Source organism: Aptenodytes forsteri, unplaced genomic scaffold (assembly GCF_000699145.1).
Source record: "Aptenodytes forsteri isolate BGI_AS27 unplaced genomic scaffold, ASM69914v1 Scaffold121, whole genome shotgun sequence".
NCBI lineage: Eukaryota > Metazoa > Chordata > Aves > Sphenisciformes > Spheniscidae > Aptenodytes > Aptenodytes forsteri.
Window position 1 is genome coordinate 1,251,641 of NW_008796219.1, and position 18,784 is coordinate 1,270,424.

Sequence of the window (18,784 nt, forward strand, 5' to 3'; positions counted from 1 at the left end):
AAATTTATAATATTAATATATAAACATAGAAAATTATTTTTTATTATTCTGGGGTATGTTTATGTATTCATATGTAAAATCCCTGAAGGACTATATTTTCACAGCTTTGCTTTAAAAATAAGTTAAAAATATATAGCTGACCACTCAGGAGAAATGTCTTTTAATATCATGTGTTGTAATGCTATAAACACAGAGATCCTGTGAAGGGCCTGGGGGTTTTCGCTAATCTGTTCACTTGTACACCTCAGGGAAATCTGCTGCTGCATAATCAGCTTCATAATCCCTTGAATTCTCATTTCCAGGTATTGTGGAGCAAGGCAGTAAACTCTCCTGGCGAGGGATGCTGACATGTTTCTTTACCTTTCTCAGTTTCTGAAACTAATGATTATTTTTATCCAATCATTATTTAGTGATGCTTCTTACACTGCCCTACGAAAAGTTAAATATCATTCCTCAGTTTTGCAGACAGAGTAATTGAAGTGTGCAGTGATTAACAAATTACATTTCCTGGGTCAGAGAGAAGGTTCATGGAAGAGCTAATAATGGGACTTACATCTCTGGTCTTAACGATTACAGTGTGACAGCACAGCATCCCTCAAAGTAGAATTTTCAGAACTAAGCATTTAGTTATGACATTGACAGAATGGGGTCCCTTCAATTTGTTTGCTGACCTTGGGCTAGTGAATAAGACAGCCACTCAACCTGAAGGATATCTATGCTCTGAATGGCATATTCAGATTCTACAGAACATATATTTTATTTTAATATTTTGTAATGAGAATATTCCTGTTGTAGAATTCCTGGTATTATTGCTTTGGACACAACTATAGATTCTTTATTGCAGTAACTGAGCACTCAAGTCTTAACAAATTTCCGTTACAGGATCTCTGTGAATAGGGAATGGCTACTATCCCATTTTTAAAGGGGCTTAAAAACAAAGATCACAGAGAATGTCTCTGGTGCAGCAAAATTTTAAATTCATAGAATCATAGAATCATAGAATAGTTTGGGTTGGAAGGGACCTTTAAAGGTCATCTAGTCCAACCCCCCTGCCGTGGGCAGGGACATCTTCAAATACATCAGGTTGCTCAGAGCCCCGTCCAACCTGACCTGGAATGTTTCCAGGGATGGGGCATCCACCACCTCTCTGGGCAACCTCTGCCAGTGTTTCATCACCTTCATTGCAAAAAATGTCTTCCTTATATCTAGTCTGAATCTACCCTCTTAAAACTGTAGCCCCTTGTCCTGTCGCAACAGGCCCTGCGCCCTGCTTTGCTGCCATCTTTCTTATAAGCCCCCTTTAAGTACTGAAAGGCTGCAATAAGGTCTCCCCGAAGCCTTCTCTTCTCTAGGCTGAACAACCCCAACTCTCTCAGCCTTTCTTCACAGGAGAGGTGTTCCATTCCCCTGGTCATTTTCGTGACCCTCCTCTGGACCCTCTCCAACAGGTCCGTGTCTTTCTTATGCTGAGGGCTCCAGAGCTGGACGCAGTACTCCAGGTGGGGTCTCACCAGAGTGGAGCAGAGGGGCAGAATCACCTCCCTCGACCTGCTGGCCACGCTTCTTTTGATGCAGCCCAGGATGCGGTTGGCCTTCTGGGCTGTGAGCGCACATTGCTGACAGATTTTAATCTCCTAGATTTTAAGCTGGATGAACCTATTAGTGGATGAACCTTCCTAATTACTGGATGAAAATTCCTTTCCGTAGTCATCCCTAAATTCACAAAAAGTATAAAACAATGACTCTGCAAAAAATGTGCTTTCCCACTCCCTAGGCTTGCCACTGGGCTTGATCTAAAGCTTAGCAATAACCAAGTTAGTTTCTGAACTCAGTGTTTCACATTCACTTGAGGATGCTGACATAAATTGGGAGTAAGGAGAAGACCCATGAAAGGTAAAAACTGGTGGCTTCTGCAAAGAAAAATGAGATGTAAAGAGGGGGGAAGAAGAAACAATGAAACATGATGAGAAAGAAAGCACAAAACCCAGCAGAGATGTAGAGGAACCAGAGCTGTCTGTGTAGAAGCAGGAGTATGTCACCGTAAGGAAAAAGCTAGCCATACCTAAACTTCTCTGTAATGTCGGAGCTGTACACGTGGTTTTAGAACACAGACACAAGTGCAAGTCTCTGCACAGGACATGCTTCCAGTTCTGGCTTGTTGAGTTAGATTAAAAACTTCCAGGGAAGTGCAGGCTGTTTTACATACATGAGAACTGTACTTGGATATGATAAAATATCACAGCTGTCAGTCTAAATTGAAATCAATTTGCATGGTAATGCTATGAGGGTTGCAATTTCTTTATTTTCCTTTCTCTGCAATGAGGAACTTTCCCTGTTTCAGCAGGGAAAATTGATCCTGGATGTCTGCATACGCATTTGAAAAAATCTGTCTCTTCAAGTGTGACTCATTACTATTGGTCCCCGATTGCTCAGAGGGGAGAGAACTCTGCACAGAAGTACAATGGTTGCTAGTCTGTGTTTGTTGGCTTCTGCAGAGTCCACAGGAACTGAAAATCTCTAAATATATATGTCTGGAGTGGAGATTGGCCCGTGTTAATGTGAGAATCAGTTAAGTTTTGAAGAAAGAAAAGTTCCTTAAAAAGAAATAAAAGAGAAGGTACTCAGAACAACGTTGGCTTTGTAGGTTGTACTTGGTAAAAATACCTAAGGGAATATTTGTATACTACGTTTTTTCCAGTGGCAAAGCTAGCTGAAGAAGTTATCCTCACAGCTACTCCTTCCTTTCTGCTCTAGTCCCACTGCAGTTCTCTGTACACCCTGATGTGCTAATGACACTTGTCATGGGACTGTGCTGGACCTAGGCCATGTAAATGATGTAAATGTCTAAAAACATTATTTTGGAAGCTAATTTTTAAACCCATATCACTTTAACATCCAGATCATCATGCAACATCATGGCTACACATCGTGCAGCAATGGCTACACTAGTGTGACTTTGGGGTGGCAAATGGCAGCAAGCAGCAGGTATAAAAGTTTAAATGTAGGAGAAAGTGGGAGCTTCTTGGTTGCTGCTAAAGAAAACAAGTGTGCAGAATACCACCACAAACAGTCTGAGTACCAGGCCTGAAATATTTCTCTCCCTGAGGTACCCATATAACTTTTAACAAGGATTGCTTGTAGTATGGTCTCAAAAGGTTCAGTTCATTATGATTTTGGGCAACCCAGTCACAAAAAGGAGGTTTGTGAGTAATCATCATCATGACAAAACAATTGAGTACACCAGTAAATCTATTCTCCTTTTACTTAGAAAGTAAACTCCTGGAGAAAAGGAGTAAAATAACACAAAAATAGAAATTCACACAGCCTGTTTTTAAAATTACTCATTTACAGATGTATTTGACACACTTTTTCTAGCCCCTACATGGCTGGGAGAACGGCCCCTTTTTTAGTCTGATGTATGGATTTTATTGAGATGTTCAGTGTGAACTCCAAAGATGAAAACACATCCACTGACCTTAAACTAATTTATATCACACCAATTTTATTTAGTTTTTAATCTATGCCCTATAAACCAAGACAAAAGCTAGAGTTTTCTCACTTTCATGGAATATCTGCATTAGGTGAGCCGTACAGATATTCTTTATGAGAGAGACACAGATTACCCTTGTATTTTTTACAATGACTTAATTGCATAAACTGTGATGCTTTTTCCATTACAAATATTAAGAAACTCTTCCTCTTACCTGAAGGTAATGGCACGGCCTCAAGGAAGGTTTGATTTCCTGATGAACCAGAGGCTTATCTAAGTTCAGTGATGATTTGCGATAAGCTTCTTTAGCCTGACTTACTGTAAGCGTGGACCAAGAACTCCTTTTCATATATTTACCATCAGGGGTCATTGCTAGCCCTTCACAAGCTGAACATTTCACGTCATTGTTACTTTTGGAAGTCTTCAATGAGAGATCCCCAAAATGCCCCTGGAGTGCCTCAGGGTAGCAATGGGATATATGATCTGCATGGTGCCTATTTACCACACTAGGGGTTCGGTAAGTGCTATCGCTGTCCAAATTGTCATCAGAGCTCCACCAGCTGCTCATTCCAGATTTATGCTTGCTTTCTGGTTTTCGCTCCTTACTTTTACTCCTTTTGCTATGCTTGGAATGGTGCCCATGATGATGGTCGTCCCCTCGACTGTCTCCCTTTGTTCCATTAACATTGCCCTTGGATGAGCCTTCCAGAGAATGAGATTTAGTAAAAAGTTTCTGGACTGAATGAACGAGATGGCGTATTCTTCCTGGGCTCTCACTGCGTTGTTCCGCAGCTGTTGAGGTCCTCTGGTACTGTAAAGTGTGAAACCCATCCCGGTGAAGAGGAAGTTGTTTCTCAAATTGGTCCAAAAGATTTGCAGGAATACGGTTAATCTTAGGGTTACCGTGAGACATGGCGCAGTCGTCTCTCGAGTCGTAGTGTGAGCTGTAGTGCATTCTGGGGAAAGTGCTACTTGACATGTGATCGCCCATTACCATGGGCATCATCATGCATTCAGAATGTATGGAGCTGCGTGGTGAGCAACGATGGTGGTCCATCGGGCAACTCTCTGTGGGGCTGAGAAGATACGATTGCCTTGGCTCCTGCCCATGGTGGATATGGTCGTGGGTGTGTTCACAATCTTCAGGGGATGCTAAGCCACAAGTATGAGCTGAACATAACTGTGGTTGGTTGCGACTACCAGATAATCCTTTCATATTCCTCGGAGCAGGAGAGTATCTTTCTTCATTGAAGTGCTGAGAAGGTGACCATGAGTACTGCTGGTCTGTCAGGAGAACACATAAAACCTATGTTATGTGTCTGATTAAAAGATTAATTTGCAAAATCCAAGTATATTGCAAAACTAAACATTTTTTCTCTATGACCTTGATGGAAAGTCTCACCATTCATGGAATTTCATTCACCATTTAAAAACTGGTTAAAATTGCTCACTATGAGCAAATTATGGGGTGAATGCAGCCTCCTTCCTGTTTGTAAAATTGTCTGTTAGCAGTTCTAAATTTTATGAAGCTATTCATTATGCAGATTTACTCAAATAGATTTAATGGATACATTCAAGTATTCAGTTTATTATTTGATATTTGGAATTCATATGTCAAGCTTTGTGCCTAGTCATTTAAGTTACATGGGTCTAGTTTCTATTTCTATGGTTTCTCAGATGGATATCTTAACCTAAATGTATCCTTTCTGCATGGAGCCATTTTTGTATCATAAACTGAACTTCATTTTCTTAACTGAATCTCAGCTTCAGGATACCAAGTTCACTGTTCATAAACATAAATAATAAACAGCAAAGAGAAAAAGAATATGGGCATGCTGAAATGAAGCTTAATTTTTATATCACTAAACAGTTTATGAATAAACATTTCATACTATTTGAACATCTGTTATCCTTAGTCCAGAAGTATTATCGCTATTCCCATGCATGTAAAGTCTTCTCTATTAGGCAGTTTTTCCCTTTTTATGTCCAAATTACAAAATACTTATTTAACAACTCTATATTTTTGCTGATAAAACAAGTATCTTTAGGTACAATCTACAGGTTTTTATATACTCGATTATTTGTTCCTATGGATCATGTGCTCCAAGTTGTGGTTATTAAACAAGCATGATTACTAAGTAAGAGTAGCTTGTAAGCGAAGATTTTGATACTCAAGCCTTTGATTTTTTTTTCTCTCATGCAATTTCATGCAGCTGTCAAATGCTACAAACAGAAAATTAAAAAACCCAGAAATGCTTCAATTTGATTTTCGCATTCACTTTCCCTCTTCAATTTCAGCTTATTTAAGCAACATTTCAAAAGCAGACAAAGATATAGGATGCAAGACAATCCTTTAGAGGATCAGACAGATGTGTAAGTGTTTATACAACCCACTTAGCACAGTCTTTCTGCAAATTTGCTCTAAAGAATCTAAATAATCTTGCACAGGTGCCCCATACAAGGAAGTTGAAGGCCTCAACCAGAAAGGAAGCCAGAGAATAGGTACTTGTTATGCATAACAACATAACTGGACACTGGAGACCAGCCTGTAGAGATAACACAGTAGCCAACAGCACTTTGAGGGGTTTCTAAGTATATGACTAAACTCTCCTAAATCATATTTCCAGTGCTGGTGAAAACTCAGTGCCTGGATATGGTCATGAAACAGATCAATACCCATATCTCTTCAATTTTCTTCAACTAATAAGTGTTATGTCATGATACCTTCAGTACAGAATGCAATCTGTTGCAAGTCTTCAGCATCAGCAGTCTCATAACCTAAATGCTCTAAATTTCCTATAGTGGAAGATGCTTAGATAATTTTATTACATCCTAATTTCAATGGAGCTCCACATAATGTTTTAAAATGAATGTAGCATTAAACTAATAAACAATAAAGTATTCTTCATCCTAGGCACAATCCTGCCACACTAAAGTCAAAGATGGATTTAAAGGTCCAGATGTCACCTCCAGACTTTATCATGGTGTGAAACTGATGTGTGTGTGCGCGCATATAACCTTTTCTGTTTCTATTTTGTTTTTATACCAGTTTCTCTTACTTAATTCTTGTCTATTTTCACATTAAAATAAAAACTTATTACTGTTGATTACTCAGTCTGTTGTACTATTTAGGTTATAATACCCTGCATAAATGTAGTTACAAAAAGGAAGTATAACTGTTTCTCTGAAATAACATAATTTTGATTATCCAATTAAAAGTACAGCTATATATAGACAAGGTAGTAAATTATAACAGTGCATTGGGATTCAGCCACGTAAGTAGCACTGTAATTAATGGTACTTAACTCAGTATATTACCAAACATTATCAGGGGAATAATAACGGTCCATGTGTTGAACTTAGTCTATGCTTCCCATAAAGGGTTCCCAAAGCACCTGACAGAGATCGCTGCATTAGTTCTTCCAATCCCGTGAGATGTGGAAGGCACTGTTCTCCTTTTACAGAAAAGGAGACTGGAATACAGGCAACAGTTTCCAAAGTGCTTGTGGATTTGCTAATTTTCGTTTTCACAGTGGTATGAGCCAGAGGGAGATGGAAGGAGGCTCTTCTGTCAAACTGACAGCATGATGAGAGTCAACCCTGAGCCTTTTCATCACAATCTTGCACATCTATGAATGAAGGTAACTCTTGCACTACGTCTCTGAATCGCCAATTCATTTAAAAAAAAAAAAAAAGGAAGGGCATGGCAGAGATCCAGAACAAAAGAAAGAGTTAGACAGGAATAAGAAACTCATTTAAACAAGTTCCCTAGCACAGAACTGCTAGTCCTTGGTGATTTCTTTAGGCCTCACGTAGCATCAAACATAGCCCAGAAGGCTTCAAACATTTTCATCCTGTTACATCCCCAGGAATATGAGACATTATGATTTGATTGCACTGCAATGGATAATTTAACAACAGCTTTTCCATCCCTCATGACTCCCTATGATTCTAGCTCAGTGCAACTATAGAAAAATACAGTTTTCTGTATGTTGCTTTCACAGCCTTATAGCATTTTATGTGCCTCACGGAATGTCTGAATTTTTTTTTTGAAACACCGTAGTTAGAAACCACAATAGGCATTTAATAAGCATAATCAAAATAACTAAAAACTGAATTAAGAAGGGGGCATTTCCCAAAAGTAATTTTCTCCTCTTAAATCTGCCATAGAGAGTAACTGATACTAGATAAAGTCCCAAACTGCTTGCATGTGCATCATCTAAATTTATCACTCCAATTAGGTTTGGGCTCTGCTTGGGACATCAAACCTGTTCTATGTCCTAGGCACTGTTACTTCTTCTTACAAACCCTCTGAAAATCTTCAAAATTTTGCATTATAATATATAAATTTATCAAGTCATCTGTGCTTTGTACTGTTCAGTCAACTTTGTTCAGGAGGCCTGTTTCAGGGCTTGAAGAAACAGTTGAGCTATGGCTGAATGAATCACTGTATGGTACCAGACCAGTGTAATTGACCATGTGCTAGCTCTTAGCCTGCCAGAAATGCAAAGAAAAATGTGCTAGCTTAAAATTCAATTAAGCTAACATGCTTTTCTAGCATTTGCAAGGGGCTAAAAGTGTGTTTATGGTCAATGTCCACAGCTCTGCTGATTCATAAAAATTCATAAAGGTACAGTATTAATGTTTTTTTCTTAATTCTTTAAAAAGAAATTTAAGATTTTGGTATAACAAAATAATGCCAGATTTATCCAATAATGCCAGATTGAACTGGAATTTTAGTCTATGTCTTGAAGATAATAATACCTAGAATAAAATATAAGCTTTTTTTTTTTTTTTTACAGCAGCTCCTATGTTTTCTTATGATAATCACTCTAAAAATATAAAAGTAATTGAGGATACTAATGTCTAGTCCCTTAAAGAAAGTGCAACCATCAGAACCAAAGAACTGAAGGGAAACAGAAGAACAAATAAACGTAACCCAAAGCAGACAGAGGAATAGGAACAGAGAAAAAATATATTCTATCTGAGCACAGGAATGGCTTTTTTTCAGGTTTCATCAGAGCAATGGAATTCATCAGAAAATGGAATCTTTCCATTGACTTCAGTGGATAGTCAGATAATACATACAGACTGTGGGGGGGACCTAGACCAAGACATAGGCTATTATGTCAGAGAGAATCCAGTAATTCCAAAATCCTGAAAATCCCTTAAAGCTCTTCTTCTCAGAGACTACTGTAGAGATAAAAGCCAACCTTTAACCTTGACAGATGGAAGGATTTCTGCATCCCTTCCTGTCTATTTCAACTCTTTCCTTGTTATGCCATGTCCTTTCCTGCTTTTTTCCACTGTTTTTCCCTCTGGACTTTCTGATGCTGAAAGAGTTACTCTCTTACTCCAAGCAGATGACAGTTTGCCTGTCTTCAGGGACTGGTCACAATTTTTAGAGCATTCAAGCTTCTTCCTTGTGCCAGTCATTATCAAGGGAAAAAAGAGAAGTTCAAGGACCAAGAATATGTTTTGAAATAATGAATAAGAATTAGTATTAATGTTCTAGGGCAAAAGGGCTAAAAACATCTAAGCAATGAAAAATAAGGGCTGTGCATCTCTAGAGTTCCTGGAACACTGCCCTTTGCTAAAGAGAATCAATGTAAAAACACTGGAAACCTCTCTGACATTCAAAAGAACTGCATGTCTCCACAAATCTTTTTGTACAAATCTTTTTGTGTGTTACGTATTGAAAGCAAGCTTTTGGACCATAATAATAATTCCTGGAACTATTTATTTATTTATTTATTTTATTGCAGAGCACTTCTTTTTCTATTGAGAAATTAATTGAAATTGCTTTAACCTTATAAGCCCCTTGGTAAAGTGCTTACCCATCTGAAATATTTGTGCTATTTTCACTGGAGAAGAAAAAGCTCTTTTGCACAGTATAACCAGTAAAATGCATTGCTGAAAAGAGATACCAAATCTAGCTTTCAAAAAGATGTGGTATAGAAAACCAGACTGCTGCCTTGTGCTGTTTTACTCAGTTCAATTAGTGCTGCAATGTATTATGAAAAAAATATATTCACAGCCTAATACAAATATTAAATAGTGTAAAAACAAGTATATTCATCAAATAAGTACATATTAAATATTATAATGCATAAATAAAATGTTTTAGCTGGAAGTTTATCTGCCCAAGGACTGCAGTAAGTAGCATTAGATGAGCACTGTTTCCTCATTAACTTCTCTGTTTTATTTTAACCTTGAAAATGAATATTTCCAGGGATTGAGAAGAGTGACTAACCTGCCAAGTGCAAGGAAGAAATTCTGGAAATGCCTTAAGCTGCTATTCTGGTCTCATGAGATTTCCAACCTATTTATGCAGCACAACACTTTGTATACAATTTACATAAAATTGCAAAGATTGGGTGACTACCTGACTTTAACCTCCAGCTTTAGAAGATGACTTGTCTTTTCTGTTACACTGAGTTGATGCATTTGCACTGCATGCAGTGCATTCACCTATCTGTGAATTCCTATCTAACCTCTCAGGCTGCTTACTTGAAATATTGAACTTTGAGGGGTAGCATCCCCTCAAAATTAAGTAATATCGGCTCTCTCAGGACTATTGCAACAAGGTAATTTATGCACCCAGTCTCCCTGCGCAAAGGAGAGAAGTAAGCAGTTCTGAGGACCTAAAGCCAAACACCAAAATGCCCAAGGCTGTCGAACAAACACTAGCCATGGGCTGCACATGTATTTCTGACACTTAAGCCTGAAAATGAAATACCTCTCTATTCAGGATCCTGAGCGGTCCTTGTGGTAGACACGTATCGCTGTGTTTATACTAGTAGACTAAACAGAGCTAGAGGGTGTGATCAGTCCATACAGTTAAACTGTTGCCGTCATAGTTTCATACTATGTAAATAGGACTCTTCCAACCAATATATAGATACGATTTCAAGAATAACATGGGCCAAAGATTGTTACAAATACGCTGTCTGGATGTGGTTTTATTTTGGAGTGTGAGAAACTGGCATGATTCATCTCAGCCTGAAGTACATATCTAAAAAATGTCAGATGAATACCACCCTTCGTGTACATATTTATCTCTGCTGACTACAGCAAAAGCTGTTGATGACAAGTTCTGATGCAGAAAACTACATAATAAATATATAAATTTAGGTCTTCTGAGGCACATGTCTAATGCTAAAACATGGAAAATTATTTGACAGCCCAAGCTAATTCAGTGGAAGCACTGAATTAACTCCCGTGTTAGATAAAAATGGACATGCAGATTCTGTTCCTAAAAGAGCATCAGTGACCAGAACACACCAATTTGGAGCAAAGTCAGAACACCCAAAAGAAGTAAGGAGCACGTGGAGTGCTGCCATTTATTCAGTGCAGTCACAGTTTCAAGCACTGACGCAGATGTCTGCAGGTGGAACAAATATTTGATGGCACCCAATCATAATTTAAGGAGCACGGAGTGCTGCCATTTATTCAGTGCAATCACAGTTTCAAGCACTGACGCAGATGTCTGCAGGTGGAACAAATATTTGATGGCACCCAATCATAATTTTGAGCACAACAATTGTCTGACTTCAGCTCCATCCATCTTTCAAATAGATTAGTAGACTGGCAATCCAACATCCCAAGGGATTTATTACTGAGATAAATGAGCATGATCAAAGAAAAGGGTATATAGTAAAAGGAGTGCAGAATAACTGTTGATGAAGGAGAATGGGATCTTTGAGGTGGCGGGGTGGGAGGTGGGGGTGTTGAATTTCAGGGGACACATAGTACAATATACTGGGAGGAAGAAAAGCACAGAGAACTGTGATCACTGGGGAAAGCTGTGACCAGGGACATGTTAAAGCAGGGTCACAATACCAACTGCCTGGCATGGAGAACAGGGCGTGCCATATGTGAAAGAGGAGAAATGTGGAAACAGTATTTGAGGAATGATGGCATCCCACATCTTATGAGTGGAAGAACGGGCACTTGGACCGTATGGGGAGGATGAGAGGCACAATATTGTGCTCGTGCCATGACAAAGGACAGGAAAGAAATCCACGAGAGGCAATATGGGATTTGCAAGAAGCTCCAGGGTTTGGAGTGGAGGGATGCAGGGAGTCCTCAGGATAGTGCAAAATTAATTTCCATCGGCTTGAAGTGTATGATGTCCTAGTACTAATTGGTATGTAGCACACAGACCTTCACAGTGCTTTTGAAGTTTGAAGTACATTGCCACTATTCACCTTTTTAACAGTGCTGTGACAGAGGTAAGTCCACAAAATGATTTATGAGTAGCATTTTTTCACAGAATCTGTATGATCAGTGAAGCTTTTGAAAAAAATATAAAGTATCAGGATTAGATTGACCTAAACTAACTAACATGTAAGCTTTCTTCTGGAGAAATACAACTGTATGGAGTCAACCAGGGCTTCACTATGTGAATATCATTGAACAATTGGTTATAAGAAAATTTATTATAATGCTTCCAAATACAGATCAGAAAAACTAGCCCAACACCATTAAACTTCTTTTGTTCCTTATTGTGCCTGGCTTTATGGACTTCTTTTCCTAAAGGAGAAAATTTTGCTGCTTGCAGTTACTAGGTCAAATAAAGGAGACAATGTTTCCCTTGGTGTCATTAAAACTGCAACAATTTTCTCAGCAATTATAGAAAGTCAAAGTAATTGGGTAGTACAGCTCAAAGATATACACAGGAATCTACACACGACTAGAAGTAAAAGGGAAATCCTTGTCACATTCATGGCAATGACAAATCTCAAATCAACTTCACTGGGGTCGGGGTTAGTCCTAAACATTTGCTGAGAAAAGTTCTTGGTCAGTTTACTTATGAACCCTGGTGTCACTTGAGGAGGATCACCTCTAATCCGTGCTGTATTTTACAGAAAGCACAATTCATGCTGGACTGGAATAAATGTGTTAGAAGCCTGGAAGGGTCCCCAGTCAGGAAGACGATGGCATGGAAGGGTGAAACTAGTTCTGTTGAAATACTGCCAATGATAGCACAGGGGCCAAGATTTAATCCCGAGGATCCAAACCACTTGGACCAACTATTCAGCTGAATGGAACTACCAGATCTCCAAGGTTTCTTTTCTAATAAGAAATATTTATCATTGATTCTTAAATAAAAATCAAACAAAAGATATAATGCTGATATTTATGAATTTTTTTTTGCTTAGCGTTTCTAGAATTCTTCTGAATTTGTCCTGTATTTATGATGGTATATTACAGAAGATGTTTACCATCCTCTGTAATACTGAGGGGACTGCAAGAACTAATGTTTCTGTATCCAAGCAAAAATATTTATCATACATTCCTTCCAAATTGCCTTTTATTATTTCTTTAAAACACGGATATATTTTAAAGATTTTGCTTATTTTATGGAGTTCTCTTCTGGGAAAAAAATCATCTAAGCATTAATTCTCAAAAGCATTGATTATTGCCACAGAGCATATGACTGTTCAATTTAAAATATCTTTCTATTTCAAAATCCCCTTTACTTTTCTTCTAAACATTCAATACAGCTTTTAAATTGTCAGAACTGAAGAAAATTATTTGATTTTCTGTTTGCTTCAGCATCAGTTCTTTGCAGCCTTTTGATTCACCAAAAATTTCAGAGTTTCAGCCTTGATCTGACCCAAAACAATTATTTCTTTTACTTTTTGGAGTTCATCATTATCTGCTCAGCTGTACACCCTTGGCGCTGCCTCTTGCTGCTTTGTCATTGTATTGTGAACTTTTCTGCTCAGCTCAACCCACTGAGATGGAGAAGGTCTCATCCTGATTTTCCTATGGGGTGCAGGAAGAAACAGCAGCCTGGTGACAAGTTCCCTTTTAAACCTGTTGCTATAGTAACAGGCAGAAAATCTCCCTCTTTCCATAACCTTCAGACTGGGAATTTTTCAAATCAGGGTGCCATCTCTTTTCTGCCTGGCTGAGTTCTGTTTTGGGTCTGTGAGAAACATTGCAAATATTAATTGCCTTTTCCCGCAACCGTTAGCACCCAGATTTTCCATGTGGCAGTGAAGGGTCAAACTGTGAACCCTGCTTCTGGGATGAGGTAGTGGTGTAAGCACCCACACCCTTGGCAAGTTTGAGACAGGGCATCTTAATATGCTGCTGTCTGATTATTTATGAAGAGAAATGACTTTGTAAAAAGATGGAAAAAATAAACGGAATTGCACAAGAAATTCACGATGAAAGGTGACAACTGAACTCACCAGTGAAAACCTGGATTGTATTAGCAATATTTGCTGGTGTTTATCCTGCTGTACTAGTTACACTAGTGCAAATCCCCTTAGGAAGACAGACTGAATCAGTGACCTATGTGGTCAGCACTGTAAGAGACAGCCGTGGTCATGTACCTCCATGCTGGAAGGACCCCCACCACCATGGTTGTGCCAATACAAATTGTCTTGCTCTCAATAGAGCCTAAGCAGCCTATAATGAACGTGGAGGTAGAGCACGGTAACTTTTTTCTGGGGAAATGGAGAGCACGTCATTTAAGCTGCACGTCACGGGAATACATTTAAAAGGCTGCACATTTTATCCTTTTGAAAGGAGACAATACAGTGAAGATACTCAGTGAAGAAGGCAGGCATGGCAAAGCAGTCAGATGAGTCAGTCTCTCATCTCCATTGCAGCCGCTGCACTCTCTAGGGGAAAGTAAATGTTGCGGATCAGCTATGCAGCCAGGTGTTACAGAGGTCAGGAGGGCCTGAGGGAGAGAAAAACATCCCTCCTTTGCTAACATCCCATGTGTGAAACTTAACTCAAGCTGTTTCACCTTCTCCCCACTTCTTCTCTCTCTCTCTTTTCCTTGGAAAGGTCTTTCATTCGTTCCAGTGCAGACACTGGAATCAGTAGTCCAGATGTGGTCTAACAATGGGGTGAATCTTCCCAATTTGGAAGAAACGTATTTCCTCTGCAACTGAACTTAGGAGCCTCCTCAGCTGGACAGCCCTGTCAGAATGTACGCATCATTTAGAACAAAAATATTTGCATCTTGGCAAAGTAACGAATGAGTAAACTCCTTTGTATTCTGTAGTAGAAATGGATGAATAATTCATAACAAACAACCTATTTGATTAATCTTACATCCTTACAAATACCTCCTCGTGTTTGTGAATTGACCTTGGGCCTAATGGGATTTTTGCAGAGTTATCTGGCATTATGAGGTGTTTAATTTTTAGAAATAGCTTCTGGTCTGCAGATTGTTAGTAAGCATTTGTTGCCAACAGCCTATAATGAAAATGCAGGATAGTCAGCATGTTTATATATGATGCTCAGGCCATATGATATGATTTTGTTCTATGACTGAAAGTAATTCACACAATAAGCTCTCAAGCATAACTAAAAGAAATTTAAAGTTCAAAATTTATTTTCTGAAAAACATTCCCCATTATTTCATTAATATTTTCTGTGGTCTTGATCATCATATCAGTAAACTTCTACACTACAGTTTCTGGGTACAGGAAAAGGGAGGATTTGAAGTGGAATTATTTAGAGGTATGATGGAACCAGAAGAAAAAAGGCTATTTTTTGCAGTATCTGCTCAGCTAGTCACAATAAGCAAATAAGACAGTGACACAGAGACATAGTGGGGCATCTTGTATTTAAAACCTCTTCCAAGTTTAAAAGACTTTTATATCTCCATACCAAACCACCTGTCTACATATTTTTATTATACGGAAGAAAGATAGTCCTGTGGTTAGAGGATTAATTTGGGAAATCTGCAGTCAAGATTTCCTGTTGATCCATGAATTTTTCATATGGTCCAGGGTAAGGCCATGGGAAGTGATGACAGTGGCCACCGAGAGTCTTGACCTTGCCTCACTGGGTTAAAGTTAACCTTTGTGGATATCTCTTGTAGACTCCCTACCTCAGTTCCCTGTAGCACAAGAATAAAAGTGACTTCTGTACCTCTAAGGGTTAGTGGCAGAAAGCAGGGAAACATTCAGTCGCTGGGATAATGCCCATCTAAGAATTTAAAATAAAGTATTTGTTACTGTGCCTGCCAATTACAGGGATAAGTGTCACTGCAGCAGTTTATTCTGTGTGGCCAAGCCCTGTGTCTGACTGAAGTCCCACCAGCTCCAGTCAAAGTCTACAGCTGTTTAACCATCCCTGGATGCTCTGGGGGAAGGTGGACCAAGGCTTGATCTGGCACAGAGGAGAGCCAAGCGCCCACTGCCAACCGCTTGTCTGTCCTTGGGAAAATTTCCTATCATGCCTGTTATACAAAGCTAAAATCCATAAAAAGTGCAAAGTGTTCAGACACTGACTGCACTGAGGAAGGCTGGATAATTAGGTAGAAAGACAGACTGGAAAGTCAGGCCTTTATTTGGTTTTTTATTTCAAGAATGGCTATATCCTTTCTTCCTTTCAACATATAAGGTCATAAAGGCATGATCATGCAATCAACAGTGATTGAATAACCATGAGTTACTGTCTGACACTTGAACCGTACCAATTAATCAAAAGCAAGACTGCATCAACTGTGAAATAAAAATACATTTTCGTAACCTGCCCTTAAACTCCCTTACAGTTTACTTTGCAGTTGGAGCAGGTTAAGAGCATTATTAGTAACTGCAACCTGTTTTATAGGTTTTAACCTTTTTCTTAACATCCACTCAGTATTCTTTCCTGAAAAGAAAACAGTAATTTACTGAAACAAAAAGCCTTTAGTGTGAGTTCTCTTTCTTTGCTTAACATTAGAAGCTGCTAAGTGTTAAACTTGTGTAAAATAGTTTTCCTTACCTATAAAAAAGAGTTAAAATAATTTTTCAATAATCTATTTTTCCCTCTTTACTCTGTGCATGAACTACCTATTAAAGTCCATATTTAAAGAAAAGTTCATCCCATCTTCGGTGTTCACATGTTTCTTTTACTATTTGAATGCCATTTGAGCATGGCACATTTTCCATATGTCTCTTGTTAAGATTGCACTATTTGTTTTTGACACCCAAAGCAAATTGTTGCTTTACTCTATACATGCCTAAACTAAATAAGACTGTGAGAAGTTTCCAGTTTGCATAGAAAAGAGTAGTTTCATAAAATGTTTATTTTCTAATACATTAACATTCTTCAGATTTTATAACCACCAGCTAGAAGAAAGCTTGGAACTGGAAGAACTCCAGTTTCCATGAGACTTAGAGTGAGCTGCTTGAGATCACGCATGTCAGATCTTTTGCTCCTACCACCATGCCCTGCTACCTTTATCAGGTTGCTTATTTGAGATATTCCTAGTGAAAAGAATAGGAATTTTTGGTGTGAGTGTGAATCTTGTAACCATGACAATACTTATCAACCTGAACTCTGTTAACAACTAAATGGTAACAGAAAAGCTATGAAATACTGTTCTTGAGAACAGACTACGAATGCTTGGGTAAGCTTTTTTTGAAGGAATCCATTGCATTTCTGCCTGTTTTAACTAATGAGGTCTTTTATAGAATCAATAATGTAAAAGAGTTGAGATCAGTCCCATCCCTTGATACCTTTTCCCAATTAAGGCAGTGGGTCATTGTATTAATATTATTTAGTGACTATTCAGCGTTTTCACTCTGGTGAGATACTGTGCAAACATTAATTAATCCCCACCAAAGCCCTGAAACCTCACTAGGAAATATTAAACCCGTTTTACAAATAAGGGCCTGGAGCCAGAGATTTTTCAGTACCAAAGAGATCGCAACTTGAAGCTCCTTGTGACAGTGAGAGTCTAGAAGAATGAATGGCCCTGCAGTTAGAGCTACCTTAAAGAATATCATCTCTATTCTGCCTTGACTTGGGGCAATTATTTTACTTCTCAAGGAAAGCCCTTGCTCTATTTTTTTCAGGAATGAATGTCTCTAGCAGTCCTTCAGACTGAGGCTATTCCTATAAAATAATTACATAGTCATTGGAGTATATATACATATTTATATAGAGAGAGCCCATTTCCATAGCCCAGTGATTAGAGTATCCACCCAGATTCAGATTTCACTCCAATGAATATTTAACTTTATACATGTACAACAGCAAGAAGAAGTGGAGACTGAGAAAAATCTAACAGTTTGTAGCTTTTTCACTAATGTTATGTTCAGTTCATGGATGTGAACTCAAATCTCCAAGTAACAGAACACAACACCGGGGGACAGACAGACAGATATGTCCCAGCTGTCTGTAGAGGTGTTAATCACTAGCACAGCTGTAACTACAGAGCTTGTCTACACTGAACTTAACTGACTATCCCAAAACTTTTACAAAAGTCTTCCCAATTTCCATCTTCCATAGTATGCTCCTTCTTGTTTTACAGTGATTCTCTCTAAGGGAGAATGGGACATCATATGTTTTTACATTACTGATGGTATCCAGTCCATTTATTCTGGCCATCTACAGTTTGGCAGCTAAGTCAGGAGGACAGGATTTCCTTCTGAAAATATTAAAGGCATCCACCTGCTCAATTCATTACCTAGCGATCTTTGGTACTTACTTTCAGAGGACTCCAATAGGGACCCAAAATTTAGGAGCAAGGACAGATCTTTCCTTGCTTTTAGTATTTTTTTTTTCAGTCTTCTGGCCATAAATAGCTGAAGTTTTTGAAAGCAACTTAGTTTCTTTGTAGTCTGGTTGCAATTTTATTCTTGTTTTTTACTTTCTTGTTCCTCATTTCTGTTGACTAATCATCCGTCTTCTTCCTAATCAGGGTGCTGGATAATTGATCAGTTTAGTTCATATCTTTGTGTTAATCTTTGAGTACCTATTTCACATGAGAGTCCTTACTCCTGTAGACACCTGACATTTAATGATATTGACTTATACATCATTTACTCTGGCTTCAGAAATCCTGCAGTTCTTTCTCAACCAAAGGGGAAGGAGAACAATTTTGACATACATCTAGGGCATGATTCATCTCACCCTACGTTAAGCTTCTAAAGCAGGCTAAATCTGCTATGTTCTAGAAAAGTCTACCACTCGTCATTGACTCTAATGAAAGTCTAGATATCTACAGTTTAGACATCTACATCTACATTCGTCACTGAGGATGAGGAAAAGGCTGAGGTACTTAATGCCTTCTTTGCCTCAGTCTTTAACAGGCAGACCAGTTATCCTCAGGGTACTCAGCCCCCTGAGCTGGAAGACAGGGACGGCGAGCAGGATGAACCCCCCATAATCCAAGAGGAAGCAGTCAGTGACCTGCTACGCCACCTGGACGCTCACAAGTCTATGGGGCCGGATGGCATCCACCTGAGAGTGCTGAGGGAGCTGGCGGAGGAGCTCGCCAAGCCACTCTCCATCATTTATCAGCAGTCCTGGTTAATGGGGGAGGTC

The 18,784-nt window shown here is 38.8% G+C and overlaps 1 protein-coding gene across 1 annotated transcript in view; it reads right to left on the reverse strand.

The window, feature by feature from the left end:
• DLGAP2 (DLG associated protein 2) overlaps positions 1-18,784 on the reverse strand; it is a 107,670-nt gene that overhangs the window by 86,031 nt on the left and 2,855 nt on the right. The window contains exon 2 of the mRNA XM_009288930.1: positions 3,705-4,774. Coding sequence (XP_009287205.1) covers positions 3,705-4,706 — 1,002 coding nt within the window. The 5' untranslated portion in view covers positions 4,707-4,774. The remainder of the gene's footprint in view (positions 1-3,704; positions 4,775-18,784) is intronic.